At 39.9% G+C, this 26,436-nt stretch overlaps 1 protein-coding gene across 5 annotated transcripts in view; it reads right to left on the minus strand.

Moving 5' to 3' along the window:
• tox2 (TOX high mobility group box family member 2) overlaps nucleotides 1–26,436 on the minus strand; it is an 87,488-nt gene that overhangs the window by 27,663 nt on the left and 33,389 nt on the right. For 4 of the 5 annotated variants that reach the window (XM_063911677.1, XM_063911678.1, XM_063911675.1 and 1 more), the window contains exon 3: nucleotides 14,828–14,887. In XM_063911677.1, coding sequence (XP_063767747.1) covers nucleotides 14,828–14,887 — 60 coding nt within the window. Of the gene's footprint in view, nucleotides 1–3,827; nucleotides 4,134–14,827; nucleotides 14,888–26,436 lie in introns of those variants that run through there. The other variant, XM_063911676.1, reaches the window with a different exon arrangement.

The following is a 26,436-nucleotide window of genomic DNA, read 5'->3' on the forward strand; positions in this document are numbered from 1 at the left end:
TAACTGTTAAATCTGTGCTTAAGTTGAAATGGTACACATTGTGGTGTCAGTACAGAAAATATGACAGCTCCGTGTTGTTGTGTTTGCGTCTCCCTCATCCATTATTTCAGATATCAGGACGTGTTGTGTCGCTTACAGAGTAGAGTGTAAGATAGTGGGAAGAAAAGGTTGAATTGAATACTGAGGCCCTGTGGTTCTCAATTTCTTACTCAAGGATATGACATTTTTGGTAGAGTAACCCTTACTGACAGCTGTTCTAACTACCCTTTGCTTGTTCATTGAGACATTGTAGTTCCAAGATAAATGCTAAATATATTTATGTTTGGAATTACTGATTTCTGTATTGGTGAAAACATCCACTGCTGTGGTCCAGAGTTGATTCTTAAAAATCTACTGTATAATGTCATATTTATAACATGTATGAGTGGTGTCAGTATAACCCTAAAAAAACATTAATATGTTGTCTTGTTTACCAATTCATTCAGTTTTCTGCCTTCTACAAATAGCTTTGTAAACTGTTTAAATTCTGATCTGTCATTTTGTTGGAACAGGTGTAATTTTGTTTCAAATGTTGAACTTCTCATTTTGGTACAAAAGCTGGATGCTCAGCGATCAGTAATAAAAAAAGACCAACAGCCTCTGTATTTGTGCAGTCGCGCTAACACAGTAAGCCCAATCAGATCAGAGTTCTGCTCAGAGCAAGAAGAAAAGAAAAATAGCAGGGAAATTCAACGGGGAATGAAAAGCAATTTTGTCTGAGACGATCCAACTTGACTCCCATTGTAATGACTGAGTCAAATTAATCATCACAAATAATATTCTGGTGTCAGCCATTCAAGGGTTTTTTAATAGAATTTTTATGATTCATGTCTAGCAGTATACATCAAACAGTCAGTTCTGCAACATTTCTGAAATAAATTCAATATCATCTTTGTGTAGGCTGTCATCCTCGGCAGCAGAGTGGTCATTTATCTCTCAAACAGATACTTTTAGAAAATAAGGGGCATGGGGGAGATGGAAGAAAGGAGAGAGGATACAAAGCCCTATTTTTTCTTGCTTCTCTTAACCCTTTTTTACTATAAAGGTGAGTGAAATGCTCATTCTGTAATGTTGTCACCATATAAATTACAGCTTTGTTAAGATTTACAACTGAAAAGATTACAGTGCAAAGGATAAATGAGCATTTCCAGCTGCTTGGAATAAAAATATTTCAGTTTAATTGTAAAAACCTTTCAGAGTCAGAAAAATATTGACTGTGGAATTTGTTGTTGTCTAATGTTGGTGTTCATTTAGAAATAATGGGCTTGAAATCATTCTGTTGTTGTATTTGGAGCCTGGGCAAGCCTTGTTTTCCCATTTGGATCTGAGATTGTGCCTTTAAGTACATAGTAAACAACATTCCTATTTTTTAACAATAGCTTACAGCACAATTAAAATGCATTAAATGTCTCTTAAATGAATACCAATGTAAGGCAGTAAACCCAAAGCCAGATGAGAAGAATTTCATTAAGTTACAATACCTATAACACTAAAACACCCATATTTAATTTCACCACAAAAAAGGGTTAGCAATGTTTTATAGTAAAGCAAGAATGTAGACACAGACTCAGCTCTAAAAGCACACTTTCATCTCCCTACATGTTACACCAAATGAAAAAGATTGCCTCAATCTGATTTACTTTGTCCTGAAATAGCCTGCAAGCCAGTTGATATTCATTTTCTGGACTGTCCTTTGAAGACAGATGTTTTTTGTAAACCTCTAGGGATGGTGTTATTGTTTGGTCTAATGGACAAGAAAACGAACATTTCCTGAGATTCAATTTCCCTCATAATTGTTGGAAGGAAACTAAATTGTCTGCTGTAAACATTGGAGCCATTGTGTAAAGTGAGTCCCTGTGCGTGTCCCTCGGAGCCTCTGCATGGCCGCCGTATTTCACCGTGCTGCACTACGACTGAGGGTGACTACTGTGTAATCGTAGGATCGCCGTGGCGCTTAGTTATCATCTAGCATGTTCATCAACCTTTTGTTTCCTCAGCGGATATAAATATATATCCACGCCACAGAAACATTCTCCAGGTCCCATTTGTTTTTCTTGTGATTTTACAAAGGGACCTGGACTGAGGATGTGTCATGTGTTAGATTGCTGTGAGGGCTCATCCAGTGCCCTTGATGATAAAATGTAAATACCAAGGACGTTCCCAGTTGGATTGCAGCAAGATAAATTATTCATATGCCTCTATTCAGAATAAGCTTCCATGTACAGAACCACGTGTACACTCTGGCTAATGTATACTCTTTTCTCCTTTAAAAGTAAAATCCAAACAAAGGCAATGCATTTGATGGATCGTACAGACCAGCGTGTGTCCTAGTATGGAATTGGCTATTCAAACAAAAGCTTTTTCTTTTTTTCCCCTATGAGGTACTCGTCATGGGTTTACTTTTAATAGCCAGGGCCAAATTCCTACCAAAAGCTGCATTACACAGATTCTATTTTCCCACTGAAACATCCTTTATTTTCCTCGTCTGATCAATACCACACACTGCAGGGAGCGTTATTTCCAATACACAGTATGCTCAGACTGCACAGTGAGCGAAACACAATCTGTAACATTTTAATTAAGAGACAGATCTCTCGACTGTAAGTGTTACATAGCTGCACACCTTTCATTTGAAAGAAACAGATGAACAGACAGTTGGTCTGGGACTGAGAGAGAAAATAACATTGATTGGGGAGCTTTCCAGCTTGTCTTTTATTTGGCACAGATCTCTGTAACACTGCCTGAGTATTCAAGGCGTTCTGGAGATGATATTGACTGTGGCTAATGGCTCATTATCTGTACATTTTTCTTCTCATTAGGTTATTGTTGTAATGCCTGTAGAAATCTGGATCTGGGACATTACCAAATTAATATAACAGTGTATATTAATTCAGAAAAAGTATTCACTGTCAATTCTAATTATTGTATACAATCAAAGATTAGTATGCTGTTAAAACACTACATGATATGGGAACATTTTTGTTTATGCAACGTTTAGGCCTTTTTAAAATAAATGTTCTGATGTTCTGTGTTTCATTGCAAACAGAATATCTTTTTTGACATTCCACAAATTTGACAATCAAAAACCAAGAAAAATGACAAGAACATGAATATATAACGATAACAATCATTAGTTGCAGCCCTAGCATCACTTGCCAGTTTATTATGACCTCAAAAGGAGTGCCATAATTAAAACATGAAGGGCCACAGACCCTGAACACTTCCTCTTTAAAATAATTAAGCTACAAATTAAGTCCCACTGTAAGAACATAAGTGCTTATGCAGGCCGCGTGCTGCCACACAGACTTAGAGTTTGGAGTCCTCTCAAGTCAGCGTTTGTCTTAGGGAGAGAGGGCGGGACCGACAGCTCGGAGACAGGCGATGACAGATCTGCTTTACCACTAATGTGCACTTATCTGCCTATTGGAGAGCTTTGTCACAGTGGTGATTTATGCTTAAAATCCCCCACACAACCACTTCCATCACCACCGACACTTTGTTCCAACACCTTCCCGTATTCGGCGTGCAGTAGTCTGCACACAGAGACAAAGTCAGGCCCTGTTATCTCTCCTTTCCACGCAGTCCGGTTTGCAAGGAAAACGCTGGATTTATCTTTGGGAAAAATCTGAGAGCATCATCTATTTTCATTTGCTCTGCCATTGCTCTCACAGAGGAAGATTATACTGTATATTTATGAATGATCCTGCTTACTGGTGTACACAGATCTCTTGTTTTAATGTGACACAGCAGAAGCAAATAGCTGTTGTCAGACCACAAAGATCACTTACTTTGAGACGTTCAATCCGAACTGCATGACCTGATCTGCTATTTCTGTTTATTGGGCTGTTTGTTTCTGATACTCCTCTCTCTCTCTTTATCCCTCCATCTCTCTCAGTCAACTCAGGCTTAATTAAAGCCATAGCTGTTCTTCTGCTACAATATCATGTCAGGGGGTATCAACACACCACAAAGCCTTCTCTAGCAGAGCCTAAAGAGAGGGAGGGGGAGAGAGGGCCACGGATCCAGTTACAGCCACCCTACACCTCCACTCTCCTCTTCCTCTCTCGGCTGGCCCTACCCCAGCCTGCTCTGTCCCTCACAGAGCCCAAACAGTTCTGGACCCAGCTCCCCATTCCCTGTACCCCAATCAACCCTCCAACCACCCGCCCATCCCCCTGTCATCTCATCTCTCTCTAAAACAGCCAGACTGCATTATTTATCCGTCACTATGTTTCTGTTTGGAAACCATGAAAGGGCTGTGGAGATTTGGATGCTAAACCAATGCGAACTTGGTTTCTGTTCAGTGAATGAATGGGACAGGAGGGTGGGAAGAGAAGAAGGTGGGAAGGAGAGAGAGAGAGAGAGAGAGAGAGAGAGAGAGAGAGAGAGAGAGAGAGAGAGAGAGAGAGAGAGAGAGAGAGAATGAGAGGCAGCGAGGGGGTGAGGAAGGGGCAAGTCAAGCTCTTTCTAGGAAATAAAATCCAGCTACTATCTCTTCAGCCCTGGCCACAGCTAAGTGAGAAGAAATGATGCTGCCTTCTAACAAAATGCTTATTGTTTATCATTATGGAAGGGGAAAAATGGTGGGAAGGGTGAGAATATTTAAAACAACTGTCCACAGTCCGCAGATGGCCCCATTCCCCTCAGATACTGAGTTGATTACTAACTAACTCCCATTGACTAAAACCAGCCTTCCTAATTGCTTATATATTCCTTTTCTCTTTTATGTTTCCTTCCCTTCTTCTCCCTTGTGTATCTGGTTCCCAGTGCTCGTCTCACTTGTCAGTCAAGGTCAGGAGGTCATCCTCATCTGATCGCGTGTCAGAGCAGATTAGAATCATAGCTTTTGTGCCATGTCATATTTCATTATGCATTTGACTCATCTGGCAGGTCAAAGGGTCAGTGTGATTTGATTGGATGACAGAAATGATATAATTTGTGTTTAACCCTAGGCTGTATGAGGCTCGGAGTGGCGTACTAATGCATTTTGCAAAGACGGGGCAAGCCCTCTCCACAAGCGACTAATTTGAAGTGGCACACCGCGGAGTTGAAGGAGAGTCAGAACTATCACACAACATGCTGAGGTTATAAGAGAGGCTTTATCAAATAATAAACACAACCCCCCCTTGTACCTCTCTTTCTGTCCATCTCTTGCGCGCTTTCCTTTTACTCCGCCAATGAATGCGAGTGCCAAGAAACTAGTTGTTTGCTGCGCCTCATATGTTGCTTTTCCCTTCCTTTTTACTTTCTTTATCAATTTGAAAATGTGTCACTGAGCCGCCTCTCTTTTGTTTTTCACTTGCTCTTTTTCCTCCTCACTGTCTAATAACAAAAAGGGGGCGAATAGAGTGCTGTCAGCAACAACAACCACATCATTATTGCTGAACATTCAACTGGAACACAAACAACATTTAAATAGCTCCCCAATGACTACAGAATGTAATAGAATAGGATGTAACAGAATAGAACAGAACAGAACTGAACTGGACTGAAAAGAACAGAGAAGAACAGAAAGAATAGAATAGTAATTAATATAACATTATTATTCTAATTAGGAGTCAAAACTCTTTTAAAAATAAATAAATAATCATATATTAATATCTCCGCCTAATTGTTAACATCGTGTACACAGGAACAGTTCAGGACCTTGCGGTTGTAATGATATGCAGATGCTGCACAGTATCATTAAATACTCCACGGTGATCTCCACCAATGTGGTCAGAAAAGAAACCATGGGTGCACACGTTTGCTAAGGTTTCCCAATAGTCATCTCCAATAATTGTGATTCGGATGTTGATACTGCTGTGGGTGAAGAGTGGGGAGAGATGGGAGAGGAGGGATATGGAGTTAAAAAAATTGAAAGGAATGAGCAGAAAAATAGGGGGGAGGGGAAAGATATGAATCCAACATTTCAAATGAGAACCGTAATCAAACTTATTGCCTGACAGGGTGAATCTAGGATTACAGTGTTACATCGACAGACATACAGTGTTATTTCTAGAGTCCTCTGTCTCTTCCTGTTTGGGGAAGCTATGTCTCCTGGTAAGGGAAGCCTTTTTAACTTTGCTCATTGGCACACCACTGTCTGCTTGACAACAGCCACTGCTACTGCCGAGTTAGGAGCAAACAGAAGCTGCCCAGAGAGTCGAAAAGGCTAATAAAACAGAAGCTAGTCAACTGCTTTTTTAATTTTAAATGACTCTTCAGTTATCTACTATTCAACGCTCACTGTCAAAATCATTATTAGCATGTGGACAATGGTGTTACTGTGTTTGAATGACAAAACTAATTATTGTTATAAGAGCAAGTAAATGGACAAAAAACAGCACAATAAAGGGTTGGTGGATCAGTACCGACTGACTCTAACAATGTTGAAAATAACAAAAGGAGCGCTGATGGCGCAGTCATCCAAACAAACGTGCATTATTCTGAGAATTGTTAGGATCCTGTCACCCACAAATAACTCTGCCATACACCAGGAGAAGGGGGGGGGGTAAAGTGCATGGGGCAGTGGGAGTGCGTGTGCGTTTGTGTGCCTGTTTGTGTGTCGTTTAATCTGAGTGACAAATGTGTGTGTGTGTGTGTGTGTGTGTGTGTGTGTGTGTGTGTGTGTGTGTGTGTGTGTGTGTGTGTGTGTGTGTGTGTGTGTGTGTGTGTGTGTGTGTGTGTGTGTGTGTGTGTGTGTGCTTGCACAGAACTGAGTGTAATAGCGCTTGAATCCTTTGTGAACAATTTGTAGGTATGCAGTATATTTCTTAAAAACTAAAACCTACTGTCAGAGACCGCTTGTGTGTGTGTGTGTGTGTGTGTGTGTGTGTGTGTGTGTGTGTGTGTGTGTGTGTGTGTGTGTGTGTGTGTGTGTGTGTGTGTGTGTGTGTGTGTGTGTGTGTGTGTGTGTGTGTGTATTCTTAAGTGTCTCCCCTCCCTGGTTCAGAGTCAATGAGGCTGTGTATCGGAGGCTGGCACAGCTGGTGAGAGCAGGAGACTAACATCTGGACCCACGTACTCTTGGTGCCATTGTTAATAAGAGGCTGGTGGGGAGTGGAGGGGAGTGGAGGAGACAGCTCTCCAGTGTCAATGAACCTCCCTGTCTCACACTAGAGCTTGGCGCTGCAACTCACACTTAACCCTTCACAAAAGATCCTCCAGCATCCCAGCATTACCATGACTAAGAATAAAGACTGGCTGAGTAAAACTCAGCCAGGAACAGCTTAATCAGGCTCATTTTTTTAGAATTCCGCCACGCTAGCCTGTAAGGATTGCAATTTTGGTCCATCATTCAAAGACTTTGGTCCAGACTGGAATATGATAACTATTGAATAGATAGCCTTGAATTTTGGTTCAGACATTTATTTCTCCCTCGGGATGAATTATGTTAAATTTAGGGATCCCTTAGCTGGAATAAAACCAAACACAAATTCATTCCTATCAGGCTCTTTGTGTTTTCTTCATATTTCTGATTAGTAAATGTAAGCATACTAAGAAACAATGGTGATTTAAATATTACACCTTCTAAACATCGGAATGTTAGCATGGTGTTAGCTCGTAGAGCTAGCTTGGCTCAACTTTCACTCTTGTGTCACTGCATCAGGACAAATCAGGACAGTTTCTGGTCCAGTTCTGAATGAATGAATGATCTTTATTGTCATTGCTACTAAAAAAACAAGTTTCCGGAACAACGAAATTGGAGCAATCCCCTAGTGCATTAACAAGAATAGTAAAAATAGAGCAATATAATAATGAATTAATTAAAAAATACAAAATATAAATATGCATACTATACATATGAGGTATAAATAACAAACTGTCAGTAGTTAAAGTGTTTGGAGGCAGGTTATTTCTAAGTACGCTCAGTATATCTAGTATTCTGTGTTGCACTACCAGAAAAACTATACAAATATATATATATCTGTAATGTAAAAAAGTGGTCTGCCTCAGGCTTTCTACCAATATACTTTCTGTGTGCTGCTTAACCGGTTTAATAAGAAACATTATATTACCTCATTTTAACTTTCTTTCAGAAGAGGAAATAAGCCGACATGGATCGATGTCAGCTTAGGGCTTTTTTCATACCTTGAAGATACTGCATAAAAAATTAACTGAGTATTTTTGCTAATGAATCTTGGTTCAGTGAAACATTTTCCTCTCTAATAACCCACCGCTTCTTTTTTGCAGCCGCAAGGGAAAACCAGTTCAAGGAAAACTGTGTATGCTTTATTTTTAAAGAGATTGAAAAATGCGGAAATGAAAAGGCTAAACTGACACTGGCCATTTCATGTCTTTTATAATACTCGGGCCTGTGATCTAGCACAAGAGTGAGTGTTTGGTCTGTCATCGTTCAGTCCAATAGAGTGAAAGGCCTACACAAACACATTAAGGGTGCCATTAGTTTCATCTGATCACCTGGGGCAACAGGGGGATGGACAGCTTGGCAGAGCAAGGGCCTTACACAAATATACAGCTGTGCTTTTTTACGTTGTGCCATGTCAGATGAGAACCTCAACCAGAGTGCTTTTAAACGGGGCAATGAGTGAGTGAGGAGAGTTTCCAAATGACTGTAAAAAGGCCATCGGGAGAGAGCTTTCCATCTTTCTGCTGCCGCGACAAATATGCCTGCACATCTTTCTGCATTGTCTGCTCCCTGCTTCGTCAGCGAACAGCTATAGAAATATTTTGGCAGGCTGCTCTTTGTTTTCATTTTCACAAAAGACGTAGTGAGGGAGTGAGAGAGAGAGAGAAAAAGAGGGAGAGAGGAGGCAGGTTGGAGAGGTACTGGGCGAAAAAAAAGGTAAAGGGATGTTTTCAGAGAATTTGGAAAAAGGAGGATGAAGGAAAGAGTGGGGAGATTGGTTGTAGGTGGAAGCAAGGCAGAAAATAAATAAGAAAAGACAATGGGAGAGACGAGTAGGGGAGAGAGAGGAAAGGTGAGAAAAGCCAAAGAAATGTTGCAAAGCCATGTGATGTATGAATGAGGTAAATCACACTGAAAAACTGAAACATTGACTTTAATTAAATGTGTTATGTTATACCTAATAGTATTGCTTTTAACTAACCTCATAATGTTGTGTGGATGCTGTTGACATACTACATTTAATTAAAGTCAATGTTTCAGTTTTTTCAGTACAGGTGAGATGGTACAAAAGAGAGAGAGGGATTGGGAAGATTGGGGAGATGAGTATAGGGTGAGGCACAAAGTGGGAGAATCAATTGAACGGGGGCAGTTGGAAGTGTAGGGGAGGAGGAGCCTGCCATTCTGGTCCCCCGTTCCAATCTAAACAGCGGGAGGAAGCTGTAAATCAGACTAATGCGGCCAAGCTGTAATTCAGACCAGCAGGGCCAGGGCGCTGGTGCGGGGACCCCAAACGGCGGGAGTTTATAAAACGCCGCCGTAAGGCTTTAATCAGTGCAGCGATCCAAAGATACCGTCTCCCCCAATCAGCAGGCTTCCTGTCAGTCACACACGACTGAACCTGACCAATCACGCTCTGCCGAGGTTCCAGACGGGCTGGCTGGGCTTTGGGCTGCTGCCAAACAAGAGAATTACTCATCTAAACTGGAAAGGTGGAATGGGCCTTTAATTCAGAGCATAGAGGGACGAGGTGATAGATTTGTCAAAGGTTGGACATAAAAGACTATGGGATCATGTTCTACAATGGTTCATCAGAAACATATGGGGGATAGATGCGAGACACGGGGGAGCTGTGGAGGAGGACTTGATCATATTCATCAGACTGGAGTTTCAACAAGTTCATGGACTAAAACTACACGACAGACATCATATCTGTTAACAAGTGTTCTTACACCAGTAAATCTCACATTGGAAACATTTAATAAGAAGAAAAAATAACATGAATGCCTCATTGTGAGTTCCTTATGTCAGTGTGTTTTCTAAACTAATCATAATCACATCTGTTTGCTGCCATATAAAAAAACTCTTTCCATCGGTCTCCAATCTGTCTCTGTTTCTCCGAGTCTCACAGATCTGCTGTTGGCACTCAAACAGCTCCCTAATTACAATTACAACACCCAAGGGGCCGGTACAATCCCTGCCAGCAATGACTTACAATAAAATAACTGAGACGAAAAACAGCATCAAATTTAGAGTTTAAACATAATTTGAACTTCCGACATGTAAAACAGGCAGACAAACTTTCAAATCACACGTTACCAGAAGCTGCCTTTTCATACCTGTATTTCACTCAAAGAGGAAGGAGGGCAGTGCATTAACTTAAAAGTGAGTGGAAAAATGCAAATGCAGACCACTTTATCATCAGGCATTCAAACAGACCCTTTCAACTCGGCAATCCATAATATTTCAGCTTTGATGCTCAGGAAATGGCCACAGCTCGACGGTAACACAGAGCTGGGTTCTTTTGGAGAGGCAGCAGGACTAGTGTGACTGGCTAGGCTACACACACACTGTGCATGTTAAAACCACATGCCGCGTCTTGGCAGCAAAGACGCTACAGCGGCAGCCAATCAATAAAACCTTGTTACGCTAATTGCAAGATCATAATCTCTGTTCCTACTTCTGCTGAATATCCAAACAGTCACTCCATTAGCCGAATTATTCCCCTGTGCAGTTTCTCCATCTCTCTTTCTCCCCGCTGCCCCCCCCCCCCCCTTCCATTTCCTCCTCGTGTTCTTTTTTTTTTTACTGTGACATATTTCTCTCAAACAGCAGTTCTGCTAAATGAATTCCTAAGTCAGGGAGAAAGACATCAAAGCAAAGCATTGTCAAGGTAAAGTGCTGATGAAGTATACTGTTTCTTTCACTTGGCGGCGGAGCTATGAGAAGGCATCTCCACACTGCGTGTATTATCTTTGATCGCATCGCTTCGCACTGTTCTGTTTAGTATTAGAAAGAGAAATACCACTTCAGGTGCAGGTCTACGAGAACCTTTATAATAACAAAAAAAGGCTCTCTACTTGGTGCTTCTCCACTTTCCACTGTGGAGATTTCGTGTCTCTTTTTGTGCCCGTGGATCAGATCAAACCTCAGAAAAGACACTGGAACAAGCTTCTCGTCTTGGTTAGTTACTACATTGTGGTCACGAAAATGGTCAGTGGCCACAGGGGCAGACAAAGAGCTTGTTGATGCCAAGACCAGGGTCCGTGACCTTGTCATTGAATCAGTAACACTTTGTCACTCTGCTGGGGGGGGGGGGGGGGGGGGGGTAGAGAGAGACTGGAAGAAACACTACAGAACGTAAGCAGGGTCAGACTGCGATGCTTATGGGAACATCGATATGACAATGGCACTGACCCCGTTTCCTTGTGACTCATCACGAGAACATACCCATCTAAGCAACTCACTGTAGAAAGCAATTGGCCGGAGTTTCTGAACAGGGCCCTGCTTCTGCCCTATATGAATGTACCTTATGTAAAAAATAAAAAAATAAAGTATTTATATAGGTGAGCCAGATTAAATAGAGCGATTACATGCTGAAACGGAAGTGAGAGACAGTGGAGCACTAAGAGACACACTTTCACAGTTTGGAGGTGGAACCGTTGACCCAAATGCATTTAAATGCAACGGGGTTAAGAGAGAAAAAGAAAATGAGCAGAAGAGGGGGAGTCGGAGCAATGGTGAAAAAGAAAGATAGAAAACTAAAGTAAGATGATAAAGCAGCAAGCAAGGAAAATCGAGCTTTAGGCAGTATGATTTGTTTTTATCCAAGATGGAATATAATGAGAATAATACAGCTACTGTACAGTGTATACTGTGCAACACATTTCTTCAGGAATAAAACTAGTTAATAAAAGAATTGCCCCGCAGCTGTCTTTTTTCTTTGTTACTTTCACCATTTTTTTCTCAACACAAACAACACAAGCATAAATTCATATACAGTCAAACACTGAACCCAGTGAAAAAGTCTAACTTGCAGAAAACATAAGCTGTTTAGACTGCATCGTATTTTTTATTTATTTATTTTTTTCAGATTTCATAGAAGAATTGAATGGACTTTAACCAATTTTTATTAATTAAAAATTATGCAACACTTACTGCAGCTGTGTCCCAGATCTTAACTGCACATACATCTAAGCAGGTTTTTAGTAGGAACAATGTTCACACTGGAAAAGTGACATTAATGCATATTCAAAACTGTCAGCATGTATACTAAAAATATAGAGTACATATATTTTTTAAATGTTCTTCTTCTTGTTTTCTTTATGAGTGTGCTGTTGATGCACGGTGTTGTCAAACTGAAGGTACATGGTAAATATCCAAAAATATCTTTATAAACAAAAAGGAATAATACATCTTTTGGAAAAAAATCTTTAGCTGCATCTTGTTAAGTTTAATTGTCAAACAGAGTTGGATCGACAACAACAACAACAACAACAACAACCCACGAATAATACTGTAAGTATAAAATGGAATTCATTAAGGAAATTATATTTTAACTTCTTTTGTTTTACTCCAAAAACACAAATTCTGAGTAAAGGTGTATAATAATTATTATAGCCTACTGTAAACAAAAGTATGCAGCAGTGAAAAGTGACACTTAAAAATGTTGGAATTCCTCTGTCAATTATAATTTTCAAGATTTAATATATATTGGTTCTGTTCCAAGATCTTTCTCAAGCTGTTTCAAGTCCATCACCAATGTTATCCAACAATTATGCATCACTAGCACTCTCAAAATTCAACCACCTTTAGTCTGTCTACTGACTGTTCTACGTAAATCAATTTTGTGAGCCTTCTGTATGAACACACTGCATACTTAAAATCTACTTAGAATGATTATGTAGTGTAGAATTAGGCCACTGCTAGGGATGTTCAGATCAGTGATTTTTCCTATTTCTTCCATTTCTATGTTTTGTTGTCAGAGTGTGTGTCCAGCCCTAAGGCCCTCCCTGATTCAAGCTGTCAGAGGGAAGGAGAGGCTAAACTTGGTGAAGCGGAGAATAGAGCAAGGCACATGTCAAATATGAGGGGATCTTTGAGTAAACAAAGTATAACACAGAGCAAAGCAAAATCGTCTCTCATCCCATCACTGTGTTTCATGCTATTTCTTCTCTCAGTCTCCTTTTCTCTTGCTTCCTTGATTCCCACCTTTCCCTCCCTTTCTCTCTTCTCTATCTTCCATTCCACATTTTGATGTTTTATCTGTCCCTCAGTAATTCAGCTAAAAACATTGTGCACATCAGCACGACTTGTAATCAGTCAATCAGCACTGCAGTAAAAGTACATGTGCTGAATCAAAATGGGCGATAAAGGCAGTGGTTCTTAAGATTTCAGAAAGCCAAGTACCAGCACAGGAAATCTGTCAGATTACAGCAGTATCTTACTGAAGAGATCACTTTGTAAAGGACATGTTTGTTGTCACAATTTTCTAAATAAATTAGGGAACCTTGTACAAGCATTAGCATAAGCAGCTCCTTTCTGTTATTCTGGGTCTTGAGCCACATTTTAACAAACCAGTGTATTAAGAAATTAAGAAAAACAGGGAATGCAACAGAAACACAGCACTACTGTAGCCTATGGGAGGTTCTAATAATTGCAATTGACAGGGACAAATTCCCTGCTCCCCTGTGTATGTCAGATGGGCTTATTCCCAAACTCCACAAATCCCCCTGTCCAAACACAACCATATGGTCTCCAAGTTGTTGGCAACCAGCTGTGCTACACTGTATCTGGCATGGCTGCCATGTTCTGCAGAAGAGCGCTGACTCCCCCTCTATTCTAACTTAATAAATCCTTTGCAATGAGGCCAAAATTCATTCAGAATGAAGCAGTGCTTTCTGCTTGGCTTTTACCAAAGGGAAAATTGTGTGCACAGAGGATGATTGCATAATTGGAATGAAGTGAATTTGAATTTTATGATTGCAGAGTTAGCTTAATGGTTGACACTGAAAAAAGGTCCATGCACTTTCCCTTTTGAATTTGGATGTTTTTGAAGGTTTAGGTTCTCTGGTTTCCTCCGAATCTACTTACCTAGGACATGACTGTGATTGACTAGCAACCTTTTTCAAGTATCTCTCCCCAATTAATGCTGGGATAAACGTCAGTACAATATACTCAAAAGCACATTTTTTATTTTATAGACCTTTCACTACTTTCACAGTTTACTCAAAATCTTAGAACAACCATGACAATTTTGCAAAAGATTTTTTTTTTTCTCAAATCATTAGAAACAAGTAAACTAATCTATAATTGTAGAGGTGGATGTGTGAATAAATAGAGATTTATTATTATTTGAGTTTTTTACTATTAATTGTTCTGTGTGTTTTTATATGTTTGGTTTTAATGATATTTTATGTATTGTACTGTATGTGGTGTTATTAAAAAAATGTTGATGAAAGGTCTACTGTACATTTTAAAATGAGGACCCAGAGGATCAGCTGTTGCTTAGGAAACAACCAATTGTTATCCAAATAAACAATAAAAACATGAATCTTCTGTGGTCACTTTGGTGTATTTAGACTCTAGGTTCTTAGAGTAGAAGAACAGAGGCCGATAACAATTATAACACTATGCTATAATATCATTATCCGAATAAATATTTTACCTATAAAGTGCAGAATGCTTTGAATATTATTTTCTGTTACAGCATAAAACAAGGGGGAAATGATTGAAATATTTTGGAGATATTTCAGTCCATGTGCGTTCGGCTTTTCAGTCATATAACTCTGTGGTTGTAACAACAATTGTCGTCCATCCTAACAAGCTTGAACAATGGTGGGATGAAAATGACTCTGAAACAACTCAGGCAACAATCATGGGAACAGATGAACTAAGAGGGAAAGAGCAGGTATTCCATTAGAGGCAATTTTAACTCACCTGGTTTGGCGCGAGGAACTCATGGTTGTTTTCATTCATGTACATGTTGTCACCATCAAACTGAAAAGAGGGAGAGAGAAATGAGAAAAGCAGTCAGGCAGAGGCCGAGAAACCACAAAAGGGACAGGAAAACAGAGATTTTGATTCAGTCAGTGGAGACACAGAGACCGTGTAACACAGCAGCCTAATGACTGCGAGTCCTCGGCTTATAGACCTCGATACTCTGGTGGATGTCAGTAATTACAGTTCATTAGAGACACGTATAATTAGGCCCTGTCAAAGCTTGTGTAACTCACACTCTTCGTCTCGGCTTCCCGACAGCCCGAGACTCTGTGTGTAAGCGTGCGCACACCTAACTGTGAAGTGATTCCTCGGGTGTCACAAAGCCACAACAGAGAGATAATAACAACACTTGTACCGACGGCCATGTAGTTAGTCAGCCAGCAAGTTGGCCAGTCAAATTAAATCAAAGGCAACATTAACATAATCAAACAACATATGACAGGTAATTCGGCCAGGAGTCCACTCCGAAATTGATTTTCTGCGCCGCTACAGGAGCTACAGGGATTTCCAGGGGCCTACTTTTCGTGTTTAGTTTCAGTCATACTCAAAGAAAAGTGTTCCAGAAGATTTCTATTAAATGGACATATTTTTGGGCAGCTGTAGGAGGTTTATGCTACTCGCTCCTATCCAACATCATTTGTGCCGTAGTGCTGGTGATTATTATAATGACTATTAAACAAACTTTACCAGCCATGGATTCTGGTTCCCACTTAGCCTAATCAGCACTTTTAGTCTCTGCCAACCAGCCACCCAGCTAGTGACCAAGACTATACAGGCACAAAGGGTGAGAACAGCCTTTAGCTCTAAGGCATTCTGCCAAATAAATGAAGACAGGGCAACCCCGCTAATCCAGAATTCAGAAACCCTGAGCTCGAAAAGCCTAGAGGGGAGGCTTAGGCAGGAGGAAAGGTGACGGCTTGAGGTTATGGGGATGAGAAAGATGAGGGGGTACCCTTGAGCTAATGGTGGGCAAAAGAGTGGGCAGAGATCATATATTACTGGGAGCAAGTAGGAAAGATACTGTAAGAAGGACAGAGAGCATGAATGAAAGAGAAATCGGAGAGGAGGAGAGTAGCAGCATCAGTGGCAATAGAGCCTGTGGTTGTGCTGGCTGTAGTGTGATTAACACTGGGGTCACAACCACACAAACACACACTCCCAGAGGCCTTCCCGGCTTCTAAGTCTGACACTATTGGCACCAGCCATTTATGAGGAGACAACACACACCTCAGGACAGCTAGTATTGGCTGAGATTAATTACTGCTGCTACTGTAAGTTCAAGTAACTGGATGGACATGTGCCTAGAGTAACTTATATGGGTGTTTCTCAAGCTGTATGCAGGGACCAAAAATAGTCCACAATCTGTTTTAATGGCCATGTTTCACCTCGCCATTTGTTCCAGGGACTACATTTAGTCTACTGTAGCTGTTTGCTATGTTTTTTCTATGAATTTGTTCATTCAAAAGTTTGGGTTTTCTTGCATTTATGTGTTTGTCTTTAAAAGTGACACAGTTGGAGCACCAAACAAACTAGCACAATGACAGTCATTACAATATGATTCAATTTGAAGCCTCGATTCCATCTCACCGTTATCATTCAGGCTCTGATAGAGCTGTTACTTCTAGTGCAATGATTTCTGTCTGATAGCACTATTAGTTTGCTGGAGGAATAATCATTGTATTCTGCAATGAAAATGAAATCACTTTCCTTATTGCTCTTGGAAAATCATTTTACCTGCTACCCTAATCACATCGTTGGAGAAGTGACGATATATTGAAATTGTTTTTTTTTCACACTGGCAAACCAGATGTCGATGAGCAAAACATGGTAAGTTGAAAACAATTATACTGAATGTCAAAGTGCAAGCTGGAGACTGTGGTGGTTCTCCTGCAGCACAATGAGAAGGAGTCACTGAGGGCAGAGAGTTGTTAGAATAACAAACAGTATCTAAATCGAGGGGAAATGTAAAAATAACAATTTCTTGCTTCATTGTGGTTAGCAACTGGTCAGTTAGGTTTAGTGTACTCATGCTATAGTTCATATGCAGGAAGTACTGTGGCTAACAAATCTCCACTTGACCCTAGGTTTGAGTTTAATAGGCCTTTTTATATGTGCAATAAGTTTAAAGAAACAGGACAACATTTTGAGAAACTACATCGCCTTTTCTTACTGAGAGTTACAAAGACATGAAACAGCTAGCTTGTATTGGTACACGAAAAGTTAATATAAAGTGAGTTGTAGTTTTACTGGTTATCTTTCTAGTCTTCGTGCTAAGCTAAGCTAAATGGCTGCTAACTTTATATATAGCCTGACAAATTGATTTATGCCCCAAAACATTTATTATGTTTTTGATTACAATGTTGTTGTTTTTTTTATTTGTTTTGTTTATTTTACTATTTAAATTGTTATTCAACCCATTAATTGTATCATATTTTTCCACATTAGTAATTAATTATATATTTCTCAGAAAAACTGGTTATAAAATGTGTTTCATCAAAGTCAAACTGCGACTATAAATTGAATCATAAACAACCACTTCCATGAGAAAAACCCAGCAAGCAAATCTTATTGTGTTAATATTAGACTTAATCAAGCAAGATATTCATTTCTTCATTGGTCCTTGCTCTGATTTAGCAACTTGAACTGAAAGTGAATAAGAAAAACCCTGACATGTTAGGAAATAATATGGAAAAGAAATGTACTTGCATTGCACTTTGAGATGCATGATTGATAACTGCATGTATACATGTAGGTAATGAGCCAAATAAACTCCAATGCACTAACAATACATTAATAATGCATGTGGCTTTACAGCAATGATCGGGGGAATCTGCTCTTTTGGCCAGGTAGAGGTTGTTGTCTGCAGAATTCAGATAAAAAATGTGTGCATACAACATTGTTCTTCTCATGTAATCTGACTCAAATTATGTAGATATTTTTAACATGCTCAGAGTGAACATACAAACAATTGACATAAGAAAAAAAAAGGGGTTTGTAAGGGAAGGGCAAGCTTTGTTTCTCTCTCCCTCTCTCTGTTTGCTTTCCTGAGGCTTTGAGGTCATTAATCACAGCGGTCAAATCTACAGCAAAACAATTGAGCAAAGGAAAACACGGAAAGAGAGAGAGGGAGGTAGGGGGAAAGTGTGAAGGTGAGAGAGAGGTGGAGAGCTACAGAAAGATGGAGGAGAGGGGAGTCAAGAATTGAGGGAGAGAAATTCTGAGTTAGATTGAGGTTTGAGGAAGAAAATGGACAAGTACGGCCTGTAAAGCCGACGCACTTGACTCTAGACTCCTGTTTGCACAACATAAAATGCTAATACATGCAAGGGAGAGAATGGGAGGGAGAAAATAAAGTGGAGACATGTTATAAATAGCTTTGTGTTTGCGTAAAGTCAACCAAAGTCAGTTTGATGCAGGAAGAGCACCACAGTCATAGAGGTTATAAAACAACTGTTGACTGGAACACAGTGTATTTGACATGATGTTCCTGGAACTTCAGATTGGACTTTCAGCAGCAACTCAAAACTTCAATTCATATTATATATTAGAACTTTGAAGTAAGAAAAAAATATGATTCATGACCAAATATCCTCTCAATAATGACAGTGTCAATGTCAGTTTATACTGTACACTACAATAGGTACACTCTGTTGATCTACTGCATTCTATTTAGTGCCACATTGGAAATATGTTTTTTTGTTTAAGTCATGCTTCACTTTTATACGTAACATCTACTTTGGGTTTCATGCTACACATACATTTGTCTTCATGTGTTTTTTCTTATATCTGGGTCTTTGGTTTTGTGTTGGGTTTAGAATTTGCTTTGCAAGTAGGCCATGTTACATGTAAGATATTTAACAAGTATGGGTTTGCCGATCCATTTCTTTCTCTTCACCTGGATCCAATTCCAAAACCTAAACCCTGGATAATTATCATCACTGACTACTGATTGTATATAGCTCCTCTCTTTAAACTATATTTAACAGAAATATCATTTTCACAATGTGAAAATTGTTGCGATAAGCAAGAAACGATCATGCACCATGGAGGCTGTGGCACTTTCCCACTGTTACCTAATTGTTGGCATATCATTTAGGAAAAACAGTGAATTCTATAATTCACAAATTTGACTAACTTTATGTAGCGCAGTATGCCAATATAGGATACACTATATCTGTAGTTTTCTTTACATCATTTTGTATGAATTTAATATCTTATTATGACAGCTACTTTGCATTCTGTGCTACAGCGTTGCTAAGCTGAATCGATCTACACAAGAAGCTTTTCTTATAAGGTCGCTGTGAGCATAGCTCTGCTTTACTGTACGTACTGAATACAAAATCACACAAGCAGTAACTGCGTCCGACATTGTTTTAGATTTAAAGAAAGATGAGGCTGGTGAGAGATGGAGAAAAGAGAACCTAACCCTCCTTCTAGTCTCTTTTTATGGTTACATTGCGCGCCTCCCTAGTTTTTCACCCCAGCGTAACTAATCGCATGTCAGTCAATGTGCCGATGGAAAGAGGCAGCAGTCAAAATACCTGTGTCAGGACTGTGGTCATTAGAGCATTCAGTGACTCGCTGGCAGGCACAAACACACGCAGACAAATGCACACATACATAACCAAAGCATGTATGGGGGATGGTGCGGTGTAAAGCAGATATGGATTGCCTATGTGTGTATGTGTGGATATATCTGCTGCTGCATGTGTATTTCACCTCTATGTGTTCCTTATGTGTGTGCATGTTTGCATGCTGTACAGTCAACTAAAGGTCTACGCTCTGAATGTGTGCACATTGCATGCGTGCCGGCGTGTTTGTGTAATGTATCCTGTCCAATAATACACTCATTGATCCCAGCGAGATAAAGATAACAAAGTTAGACCTTCCATAATATTTATTTTCCCATAACAGACCTGCTCAGCCACGCCCAGTCATATAACTCCATGCAGATGAAATATGGTCTTCATTACCTTTAAACCTCAACACACGGAAACTAGTGAGAAAAAACAGAATTGCCCTTTTTTCTCGAGTGAAAGAGCACAAAATGAATTGGAGAAGCTGATATTTTTTTACATTACCATGACAAATACGTCGAAATGGAAAAGGCGAGGGAGAAAGAGAAAAAGAGAGAGGGAGACATGACGACAGACAGAAAAGGGCAGATCAGACAGAAAGACCAAATTGTGTGAAAAAACCCCCACATCAGCTCAATTTGTGCTCGACTGTAAGCTGTGAGCTGAGAGGAGAAATAAAATAAGGGATTTAGCTGGGAATCATGTTAAACCATGCAAGTGAATGAGTCCCCTGAGAAGAGTGTTCCCTCTCTCGCTTATGATGGACTTAATTGCCTCTATCAGTGTTAAGATATAACATTCATCTCAGGTTTATTGCTCTGCTTTATGGTCTTGTCCATCACACTGAGGGGTTTCAAGAGGCGGGCCACTCTTCAAATGGCACCTTAAAATAATGAGACAGATTACAAAGCAGCGAGGGGAAGGGAAAAAAGAGGGTAAAAAAGCATCATTTAAATCTGGAAAATGAGAGCATTTACAAGCCAATGTGGTATGTGAGCGAGCCGGTGAAGGAGTTTTGATGGTATGCTGGTTGGATTACTCTTTGGTTTCTGGGTCTTTCAAAAAGCATAGTCCGTCAGGCTAAAGGCACACACATCTCCCCCACCTCTGACCCCCGAAAGCTCTGGGTAGGTGTAGGGTTTCAGATGGCCACACAATCGTACCATTGTGCTCCTGTTAACACAATGAAAACAAAGCTAACACATCGCTGACATTCAACTCCCCCCGCTCTGCCTAACCTTGACTTTCAACACAAGTCAGGTAAAACAGAAATGGTAAATCCAAGAGATACAAAAAAATCAGAAAACAACTCAAAAACTGGAAATCAAAACATGCTGTTTGTGATATAAATGGATTCTGAACAATCAAGAATATTTAACATAAAATCAAAGCTTAACATGCTTCTGGAGCATTCCAACTTTGACATTATCATTTCATTTCTTTAAGATGTGGTACTGATCTCCTAAAAACAGGCTGTTTTTCATCACATGAGAGCTAGAGAACCATGTCTGCACGTTCCATTAAATCTATTAAATCCACTTGCATTATATCATAGTGCTTACCACACAATAGGAGCCTTTCAAGGGCAGTCCCAGAGGAAGCCAACAAAGGGCCCTCTCTTTCAGGGTCTAGTCAAGTAATTCAAAAAGAGCCAAACACGATTTCTGTGTGCGGATCTTCTCCACTAGAGCAGCAATTTCACCAAGTAAAGAAATAGACAGTCAGAAAAAAGGAGTAGAATGGAAAAAGAGAGCAGCAAGATGCCCTTTTTCTCACAATTGCCTTATTCACAAAGACACAGTGTCTGGTGGAGAAGAGTCCTTCCATGAAATAGTGAAACCAGAAATTGATTTAAGGGCAAATATGTGCTAATTAACTTTAATAAATACAGTTATGACAGTTACGTTTGTCTGTATCCATATATGATCATTGTAATTTGATTATTCGGCAAGAATTTTGTGCCAAGGTTTTTAAAATGTTGGTGTTTTATAACATCTGCACTGGCAAGAACGTTACACTAACGTTGAAGGAAAAATTGTGTTTGTTGAAAATAAGCTGAGATAAGGGTATAGCTTTAGGAAACTTTAACACGCAAATGTTAATTTCAAACCTGTGATTGGAAACAAAATTGAGTCTCCCCAGAATGTCAAAACCATATTTTTTAGGGATACCAGGCTGGCATGTGTCTGCTCGGTTCTGTGGGTTTTTAAAATAGTAGAAAGTAGCTATCAGATTTAGCGAAAATCTAAGCGATCAGGTGAGGCTGAGCGCTTTTCAATTTTGTGAAATAGCACCACCATGTGGCCATTTGCAAAGACCTTACGATCTCTAATTCCTACATGATGCGTGAAGTCATGACATTAAGTTACCATATTAATAATTGTTTGGTTTATCAACAGTAAATACTTTAACAACTATTTTGATCATCGTTTAGCCTACTTGTTTTAGTAATTTGTGAGCAAAGTTTTTAACAATTTGCTCGTTTTGATGAAACAATTTGCAGTTTTCTTTGTCATTAAGATGTGATGACGATTAACGTGATAAACCCAATTCCACTGTAAAATATAATACCTAAGCCATATTTCACTATTTTCTGACATTCTGTAGAATCAGCCAATTGAATCGGCAAATTGGTAAACAGTGATTTGCTGCAGTCCTAATTTCAACTACAGATGGCACCACAGCAACACGATAACCTGTTATGGCCATTCGGGGTCAAGAGTCTGAGGCATTTGACATTTTGAACAATCCATTCCTTTACAAAGTGTTTTTATGGCAGGAAAGGATTTAGTTGTAATTCCAAAAACCATGGCAGGCATTCCTTAAAGCAACATAATGTAAGATTCTGTATTTTTGCAATTTAGCAGAGGCGACCATACCCCCTATAATAATGTTGCTCTAATCATCAGGATTGTCTTTCACTGCAGATTCGGATCTAGATGGTTATGTCAATATTTTACACATTTTAAAATGTAGAAGGTTGTGCAGCCTCGGCGGAGGTATATGCTCTCTGAATGCTTTCTGATTAAGAGTTTTTCAATAAACCTGCTCACCGTTTTATAGTTGTGCAGAAATTGACATCATTGACCTCTGTTTAAATCAAAAGTATTGCTGTTGGCTTAATTCTGCAGCAGTAAAGCATAACTTTAAGTCATTTAAGAACCTTTCTTCAATCCAATCTACTGTGCACAAGTACAATAATTTGAAAACACACAATAAAGCTCAACCAGGGGTAAAAACGTCTTTCTGTGTTTGAGACCTCACCATGTATTTAAATCTAAATGCAGCATACAGCACTGTCTACTTATGTCAATAAGGCTGAAAATAATTCACTGTTCTTTCATTCACTGCCATGCTGACTCCACATCCAGTCTCTGCCACTACCATTCAGGCAGATTTTTTTATTACCAATCTAATTGCACATTCCACCCTGACAAGAGCTCATTAAACCTTAATTATACACATGTTGTTTTCTACAAACATCTCCATTTGGGTCTCTCTGCCTTGTAATCGTTCAGCAGGGACAACCAGTTGAGATTTCACAGATTGAGAGTGAATAAGAGAGGGAGAGAAACAGAGATGGATGGAAGGAAAGAGGGAGAGAAAAGAGAGGTAAAGGGAAAAAGGGGGGGGGGGTGGAAGAAAAATACCAGAGAGAAAGAGGAGTGTCTGGAAGTAGGTCATGCCTCTCCATAAACAAGGCATGGTTTCTAAAATAATATACCCATCCAGTGGAAGTAATACCAAACAACTGAGCGAATGTGGAGCTCATGTAATATTTACAGAGCACTAATACATAGATGGCAGGTCTTTTTCTCAGCAACCAGCAACCCCCCCCTTTTCCAAAGCCAGAGGTTTCTTTTTATCTCTTTTTTTTTTCTTCTTGCCATTTGAATTTCAGAGAACGCCAACTACATTGATATATCGGGCAGGGAGGGGGGATTAGGGGTGTTAAGATGTTGAGTTTCCCTCACTTTCTTTCTCCCTTCATTTTTGCCTCTCATATTGCTCACTCTCTCTTCCTCTCTCTCTCTCCATTGTTCCCCCCGCTTTGGCTTTGGCTGTGATGTTTTTCACACATTTGTTAGATTTTAGCGAGGGAAAGTGGGCCTTAATCCAGACTCTTTGAGGCATGGCCGATGATATTACTGTGGAGAATCGCCCTTTTAAAGACTTCTTTTAACTCCAGCTGGTGCTGTAAGGTCACCGAGCACTTGTTCGAACGTCAGGCCCAGCGTGATGCTTCTGGGTTCTGGACTAACTGGCTGTTTTCCACTCCAGGCTGGGCATTCAGGGCTTTAGACATCGGCTCGCTGTGTAACTGCGAGAGGGGAAAGACTGTAAAGGGGATCCTCTTCAGCAAGTTCTCCTGTGAGAAAAATTATCTCGGATTATTAAGTTTGATATGCAAGACCTTTCCAGTATCCAACATTTGACCTGAATTTTTCTTTCCCCTTTTACATTATGGTAAATTCAAACTATATTTATTTTGGTTTTGGATTGTTGGCTAGATCAACAGGTCATTCTAAGATGTCTGCTGTGCCATTCCAATGATGGTATTCGACTATTTTCGGACATTGTAAAGAAATTGAAAAAGATTATCGATTAGCCATTTTTGATTATGTTGCAGATACAGTAGAGCTAAGAGTTTTGTAATGCATAAATGTTAAACACAGTCAAATTCATCAATATGTCACTTTGCTTAAATGTTTCATGTTGTCATAATACAGTTTAGCAATATTAAATAAATGGTATTATTAATCTTATATTTATTATGTCACCAGACACCGTCATAACAAATACAAAGTTGTATTTCGTTTCCAAACTTTGTTTATGAGGCTTATGTTCAGGAAACCCTAAAATCAGATGCTTTTTCACAATCAGTGATGCGAAGAAATGAGATGTCTATTGCAGACCGAGGGGTGTCACCGCCACTTAGCACCCAAAAAAGCATCAGGTGTCCACATTGAGCCTCTCAGTCATCGCCCGGGATCTTCTCAGCCTGTCACTGTTGACACTCTCTGTATGCATCATTGATATCCACCCAACAGCAGAAAATAAATAGCCTGCCATCAGATCACTTCTGCTTTGCAATATCACAATTATCTTGCCAATGTTTTTAGATTTTTTTTACATCAGGCATTGTGTCACTGTTTTGTTTGTTTGAGTTGGTTAGTTAAAATATTCCATTCTTAGCACAATTACAGTGGAACATCACTCAGTTCTCACCAACATCAAACACACTCACTGTACGGCGGGATGTATGCTGTGTCAAGATAAACAAACATGACATATTAAACAGGAAAATTAGTCACTCTTATTATCTCACCAAAATATATCTGGAATACACTAATTATAACAACCTGTGCATGATCCTGACGCTTTCACCCCTGTTCTCTTGCTGTCTCTGTAATAATGTATGTACTGTACTGTGTGTGTGTGCCTGTGTGTGTCACATTCTTCCCCTGCTGCTGCCTTAATAGGCAGTCTCTTAGATATTCGCTACAGAATAGCGCTCATGCAATATTAATATCGCACCAAAATATGGAAGCTGGAGCCCCCACTCCATCTCTCACTCCCTACATAATTGACTATGCAAGGCTCCAAATCAGCTTGGAAAAAGATGGAAAGACACAAAAAGACAAAGCAAGAGAGAGACAGTGAAGGAGAGTGAGAGACATGAGGAAACCAAGTAAACCAGACAGAGGGAAAGAGGAGGATTCCTGAAACGATGCTGTCTTCTCTGCTCTATAGCACATCCTGAACCTTCACCTTATGTATCACTGTCAAGGCAGTGGTGCTAAAACAACAAGAACAATAAAAACAACTACTATAGCTCAAACTGTTTGACTCCCTGCAAAGACACCGCTGATGCTTATCCAACCTGAGCTAAAACAAACCTTCACTCAAGCAACTGTGAAAGTGATTGTTAATCATTCATTTCATTATGTCATTTGATTGTATCGATAGCTTTAGATGAAAATAAACCTAGAACACATTGTGGGAGTGTTATGTTACATTTTTGTAGATATCCTCTTTCCAAATTAATTGTGTTTAAAATTATCCTCAAGTTATTTGTTTTATTTAATGTACTTTATTATAGTGTGAAATAAGATATATAATCCTTCATAACTTTAGGAATCTTAAAGGTAGACGAATCACAGAAAGGTAGCTAGGGAGAAGACTGAAAGTTAACATTGATGAAAACAATGTTTGTTTGATCTCAAGAATACAGAAAATGCAATACAGTGATAAATACTGAACGTAAAGAGAAACAGTTTGTAGGCGCTGCGGGTCAGGCCCTTTGCACCGAGCATTTACAAAAATGAACTGTAGGCATTTAGAGCCATAATAGATGTTGAAAGAAAGAAAAGGAAAAGGTTGCGGGGGCAGAGCCCGTGGTTGGTGGGGAGGGGGAGCAGGGCAGTGCACCTTGACAGGAAACATAGAGGTGAAGAGCAGGAGTTGGAGGTTAGTTTGACAGAGAGAAAAGAAGTCGTGGTGGTGGTGAGGAGAGAGGGGGGGTTGCTGCGGAAGTGCCAAGCCCACTTTTAACTGAACCGAGGGTGGAGAGTGGCAGTGGGGTGAGGCAGGAGGGGGGGGGGGAGACAGAGATAGAGATCAGGGGAAAATAAAAGGGGTGTGCAAAGGGAAGGAAGAGGGGAGGAAGCAGAGGATGGGTGAGAGGAGCTTGGGGGTGAGAATGAGGGGGGGGTGTGCAGGGACCTACTGCACCTTGACACTTGCTCTCACCACAGCACCTGATAAGTGCAATGGAAAAAACGTCTGGTTTCCTCCTGCATGTTAAGTGGTTTGTATTCTCCTCCTTACATACAGCCTGTAGCTACAGTGAGCTACTGTACTGACGCTACACCCAGGTAATAACAGACAATAGGAAATGACAGGGGAAAAAAAGAAAGAGAGAAAAAACAGCACATGTTGCCTCCTTTTGTGCTGTTCTTTTTCTTT

This window comes from Eleginops maclovinus, chromosome 20 (genome assembly GCF_036324505.1).
Source record: "Eleginops maclovinus isolate JMC-PN-2008 ecotype Puerto Natales chromosome 20, JC_Emac_rtc_rv5, whole genome shotgun sequence".
In the NCBI taxonomy this organism is placed as follows: domain Eukaryota; kingdom Metazoa; phylum Chordata; class Actinopteri; order Perciformes; family Eleginopidae; genus Eleginops; species Eleginops maclovinus.